The following is a 6,000-nucleotide window of genomic DNA, read 5'->3' on the forward strand; positions in this document are numbered from 1 at the left end:
TCTAGATTCAAAGTCCAAAGCCTTAACCACTACACCACACAGGTTGTAACCCCCTAAATCTCGATTCTCTTCTCGCGGCAGGGTCTCATCCTACACATATCAGCGCGATCTATACGTCTCCTAGAAACTGCTGAAGATATCTTTGGTATTGGACGTTTCGGGTCTGAACTCCAGACCCGTCTTCAGCAAATTGTCAATGTGTTATCATTCGCGAGCTCCACGAACTTGTCAATTAGAACATAAAAAAACGGAAATGCGAAACAGATAACATTCAACGAAAATGAACCGCACATGAAATTCTGATATTTTAAAATATCAGAATTTCATTGACAATTTGCTGAAGACGGGTCTGGAATTCAGACCCGAAACGTCCAATACCAAAGAGTAAGGTACGTGCCAACTTTAAGTCCTATAAAAAAAGTGTAAGAACTGAAAAAGCCCTAACCAGCCTAGCTAGCTGACAGTTTTCAAAGGGTTTTCTCTGCTTTTAAAGAACAAGTACAAGTTCTCATAATGGTTGACTGCGGTTCAGGACGAGCCCATTAAACATGGCTAGAGACCATCACCCCGGTGTATGGTAGAAAAAGATTTCCTTTCGATTGCAAATATTTCAACGGGTTACCTTCTGGTGTTCTCGTGTTGACTCAGCACCTAAATGGGAAGTATTGTTCTTTTCTCGCCCATCTGATAAGAGGCATACTACGGGATGGGCATGCTACGACACAGGCCACATGCATCTAATGTAGCAGTTGTTTCGTTGCTACGAAATAAAAACGGCGGTGGAACACTCGTCTTTTTTTTTAATTCTGCTATCTCCATTTGACTACAGCTGAAGCCGCTACAACAACTTAGCATATCTCTGTTTGTGTATTTCAGCAACTCGCCGTCCTCCTGACAATCTATCAACTGATCAACAATCTACAAGAATCCATACTGCCTCTCATTCTACAATACACACAGCACAAGGTCTCCATCGCTAGTATCACTAAACGTATCTCCAGTACTCATCTTTTTTTTTTATTCTGCTATCTCCATTCGACTACAGCTGAAGCCGCTACAACAACTTAGCTTATCTCTGTTTGTGTATTTCAGCAACTCGCCGTCCTCCTGACAATCTATCAACTGATCAACAATCTACAAGAATCCATACTGCCTCTCATTCTACAATACACACAGCACAAGGTCTCCATCGCCAGTATCACTAAACGTATCTCCAGTGATAAGATCCCGCTATTGAAGAATATACAGGGGGATGATCTAAGACATAGACATGTAGGAGAGAATAAGACTTGTGTTAGTGATGATATTGATCTACCCGAGTTGAATCCGGATGACCCCAGGATAACTCAGACCAAGAGAGAATCTCAACTTGATCCTTATGAGGTAAATCTTTAGTTATAAATAGACAAGGTTAGCCCAGTGGTAATAATAATAATAATAATAATAATAAGTTTGATTCTTTCTTTACAATATTCTTAACATGATTATTCTTCATCATCCCTGTAAGTACTTCTGTACTTTTAGGGACCATAACTTCTTATTAATATCTCCAGTGATAAGATACCGCTATTGAAGAATATACAGGGGGATGATCTAAGACATAGACATGTAGGAGAGAATAAGACTTGTGTTAGTGACGATATTGATCTACCCGAGTTGAATTCGGATGATCCCAGGATAACTCAGACCAAGAGAGAATCTCAACTTGATCCTTATGAGGTAAATCTTTAGTTATAAATAGAATAGAATAGAATATACCCTGCTTATACTGCCAGAATGAGACTGAAAAGTCCCTTTACCCCCGCAGTCTAAGCAAGGTCTCATGTATTTGGTACAATATTTTCAAAAATAAATTACAATAGACCCTTGCTTAAATTAAAAAAAAAACTCCCCCTCCCTGTTTTCCAACAGAACAAAACAAATCCTTAGGACTTGGTACTTATATCATTTTACACGAACGCAGAAAAGCTTTCTAAATTTGGCGGCTTGTGGAACACCTCAAAATGGAACAGCTTATAAAAGTAGAGATGTGTAAAGAGTGAGTCAGTGAGTTGGAAAAAGAACATCCAAAGATCAACCCTTTGGTAAGTCCAATGATCCTAAGATCAACCCTTTGGTAAGTCTACTGATCAATTGATCATCAATATCTTTCCTCTGATGTATTGAGAAGAACAATCTCCCTTGCTTTTTCTGTAGAGGTTGGATAGAGGGATCTGTAACAGCGGAAGTTTTATCGTCCCGAAAGCAAAAAGGGAGGAGGACAGGATAGGAGAAAGCCAGATATTCTGAGAACGAACCTTATCTGTTTAGGATGAAGTTCGCCCCGGGCGGGAATCAAACCCGCAACATTGTTGCGCTTACAACGCCGTTACGCTACCATCCAATCCACATAGGCTGGCGTGAATAAAATTCTGATGAAAATGCCGAAAAACCATGAAAACTATTTCTTGTCCGAAGTATTGACGTTCGCGCGTCTCCCGGGACGCTTGATTTGCTTTAGAATGTTTACCATATTCCATTTTACTTTATTCTGGTCTAACCATGCTATTGTATTGTCATTTCAGAGGATATCCACGCATATTTCGGCGAGTCCATAGCTCTCTACTTCCACTTTCTCAACTTCTACTCCTACTCGTTAGTGGTTCCCATGATATTAGGATTCTATCAGTTACTTGTATCTCCAGAGATGTTAGCAATCTTCTGTGTATTCAATGTACTCTGGGCCACTGGATTCCTTGTGGTAAGTCTGCATTTGTCCATGTTAGCATTCTTCTGTGTATTCAATGTACTCTGGGCCACTGGATTCCTTGTGGTAAGTCTGCATTTGTCCATGTTAGCAATCTTCTGTGTATTCAATGTACTCTGGGCCACTGGATTCCTTGTGGTAAGTCTGCATTTGTCCATGTTAGCAATCTTCTGTGTATTCAATGTACTCTGGGCCACTGGATTCCTTGTGGTAAGTCTGCATTTGTCCATGTTAGCATTCTTCTGTGTATTCAATGTACTCTGGGCCACTGGATTCCTTGTGGTAAGTCTGCATTTGTCCATGTTAGCATTCTTCTGTGTATTCAATGTACTCTGGGCCACTGGAGCGGAAATTTTCTGATCAAACTTTTACGTTCCTGGATAGGCATGGATGTGAATGAGGGTGCCTTAAAGTAATGCGAAAGCGGTATCAAGCTGCAATATTTCTTGAAAGTAGAAGATGAAAGTCTTCAGTGACGGAAATTTTTCTTTCCATTCTGTGACACGCCGCCTACTCACATAAACCTCATCCAGCCTGAAGTTGTGGAATGTACAGATGACCATTTTTTGCTTCAAAAAGTACCGCGTTAAGACTTTTGTACCTATTTTCAATTGAATTCAATTTATTTAATTTCTTGTGTTGAACCGCATTAAACAGAAAGAACCATCCACAAGGGGAATTGCCTTATTTGTATATGGTTCTTTTCTGCTTAAGTAATGCTGTCCTGTTTTCTATGCTGCATATTGCAATGGCATGATATTGTGTTTTCCATTGTATCATCATGGACACCATCGATATTGTGATTTCTATTGATGTTGTGATTTCTGTTGTATTATATCTTGACTTGCGCTGTGCCAGACAGATGTGGAATAGGAAATGTTCAGAGCTGGCGTTTCAATGGGGTACAATCAACATGACTAGTCTGGATGATACGCCTCGGCCTACGTTCCATGGTAAAATGGGAGAGGATACTGTCACCGGGAAAATGCAACCTCAATATCCTGCCTGGAAAACTTACACCAAGTGTATTGTATCTCAGATAAACCACACTGGGTGAGAGTCGCATTGGCCAAGCTCAATTACCAGTCACGACAAGCGCTCAAAAATCAGGTGAGTTTTATAAAATATCTTATTGTTTCATTTCTTTACAAAATTTCATCAGTGAATAGTTTCTTCAAATTAAAAGTTGAATTGATCCCAAGGGTAAGGAAAACTTAGACCTTTGACAAATGGAGTGTGCTTAAATACTTGTAATGTTTTTCAATCCACTCAACCCCGTAAAGATTTCTCTCCCATTTGAAATCGTAGGGTACCATTAAGAAGTTGATAATTCGAAACTCTCGATAATTCGGGAAAAAAAATCAGGTCCCTTGAAATTCGAATTGATCGACTGTAATTGAAATATCAATCAATACCTGTATGTAACCTACTTCTTCTAGGGATTCATTATTACCATTACATTATGATATTGCTTTACTCAAGAAGGAGCTGGAAAATACTCGTACGACCATTCCATGTTGGGCCAGCCTAGTTAGCTTAGTTGGTAGTGCGTCTGCCTTGTAAGCGCTAGGCCGCGGGTTCGATTCCCGCCCGGGGCGGATTTTGGGTTATGTAGGACTGATGAACACAATAGCTGATGGAACGCAACTATCATTGGATGCCCAGAGCTTGGCATATTCAAATAGGATGGACGATAAGTTACAGTTCCGTTTATCAAACCTCTTTAAAAAATAATAAATCTGATTAGTTTATGGTTGTGAATCTCAGTTTTGGAGCCATAGGACCCTGCAACTTCTTTAATCGAGTAGCTACCAGTGACGGCATTACCAGAGTAAAAAGAAAAATTATAGAAATGTCAGAAATAGTAGAGGAGGCTCTTAGTAATGCTGTGATATCCACAAAAATTGTGAAGAAGCTCTCAGCTTCACCACAACTGAATTCATAGGTACCTACTATTCAATAGGTAACTAGATACCCAAAGCCATGAACCTAGATTCTACTCGTATGTGTATAATATTAGGTACCTTGCTCTGAATTATGATTTAAATTTAGATTATTAGAAATATTTTGCCTCTATCTCTCATTCAACCCCCATGACTTACCTTCTTCATAACCTCAGCGGCCGCCATCCCCGGGTACGGTGTAGAACCCAATGTCACTATCTCCCAAATGAGAACGCCGAAGCTCCAAATATCGGACTTGACGGAGAAGATGTTGTCATAGAGAGACTCTGGTGCCATCCATCGTATGGGTAGTCTACCCTCTGACTTACGTTCGTACACACTACTAGTCATAAGGTCTCGCGCAAACCCAAAGTCCGCCACTTTACAGCAATGATTCTCCCCGATGAGAACATTACGCGCTGCTAGGTCTCGGTGAATAATCTGAAATGTAGACGAGTAGGGTAAGTGTACCATTTATTCGCCCACTTAAAAAACGTACCATTTATTGGCCCACCTGCCCACATTTATTTTTCTAATTTTTGGGCCCACCTGCCCAAATTTATTTTTCTAATTTTTGTTTTTACGACTACAATTTTTGAATAGCACTGGTTCGATAGCAGTCTTTAAGCCCTTTCTTTTGATAAAATTGGATCTTGAAAAAAATCGTCCAGTTCAGACTTATGTGGCGTATGGTGAGCCAATAAATGGTACGTTTTTTAGGTGGGCGAATAAATGGTACACTTACCCTATACGGAAATTAAGCTCTTGTCAGTTGTCACGGGTTCGACACACACCTGGGGCGAACTTTGTTCGTTTGTTCACAAAACGACTCTTCGCGCCTGACAGTCTACTTCCCACATGCACTTACCCCTCGAGAGGATAGGAACTGCATGCCGCGTGCTACTTGATAGCAGAATGACGGTGATGAAATTGGATCTTGAAAAAAATCGTCCAGTTCAGACTTATGTGGCGTATGGTACAGGTGGGCCAATAAATGGTATTAGGTGGGCGAATAAATGGTACACTTACCCTATACGGAAATTAAGCTCTTGTCAGTTGTCACGGGTTCGACACACACCTGGGGCGAACTTTGTTCGTTTGTTCACAAAACGACTCTGTAATTAAAAAATCCACCAATCTATCAACACGTTATCTTGAACGTGTTGCAAAGTTCAGTTACAAAGTTGCAGTTGCAAAGTTCAATGTTGTCTTGATCAATATGGTCAACTGTTTATTTCACCAAAATGAACCGAACTCACCAAGGTTGCTTAAATGTAGAACTTGAATTTTTGTTTAGCTGACTGAAAACCT

General features: G+C 40.2%; 2 protein-coding genes across 2 annotated transcripts in view; one reads left to right on the plus strand and one right to left on the minus strand.

The window, feature by feature from the left end:
* Positions 1-2,066: 2,066 nt before the first annotated feature.
* LOC103512508 (anoctamin-10-like) overlaps positions 2,067-6,000 on the plus strand; it is a 26,658-nt gene continuing 22,724 nt past the window's right edge. The window contains exons 1-3 of the mRNA XM_008477269.2: positions 2,067-2,084; positions 2,565-2,740; positions 3,609-3,856. Of these exons, the coding sequence (XP_008475491.1) occupies positions 2,648-2,740; positions 3,609-3,803 (288 nt within the window). The 5' untranslated portion in view covers positions 2,067-2,084; positions 2,565-2,647 and the 3' untranslated portion in view covers positions 3,804-3,856. The remainder of the gene's footprint in view (positions 2,085-2,564; positions 2,741-3,608; positions 3,857-6,000) is intronic.
* The window catches only part of LOC113468778 (tyrosine kinase receptor Cad96Ca-like), a 43,876-nt gene continuing 42,696 nt past the window's right edge, over positions 4,821-6,000 (minus strand). The window contains exon 12 of the mRNA XM_026825944.1: positions 4,821-5,130. Coding sequence (XP_026681745.1) covers positions 4,831-5,130 — 300 coding nt within the window. The 3' untranslated portion in view covers positions 4,821-4,830. The remainder of the gene's footprint in view (positions 5,131-6,000) is intronic.

This window comes from Diaphorina citri, unplaced genomic scaffold (assembly GCF_000475195.1).
Source record: "Diaphorina citri unplaced genomic scaffold, Diaci psyllid genome assembly version 1.1 scaffold845, whole genome shotgun sequence".
In the NCBI taxonomy this organism is placed as follows: domain Eukaryota; kingdom Metazoa; phylum Arthropoda; class Insecta; order Hemiptera; family Psyllidae; genus Diaphorina; species Diaphorina citri.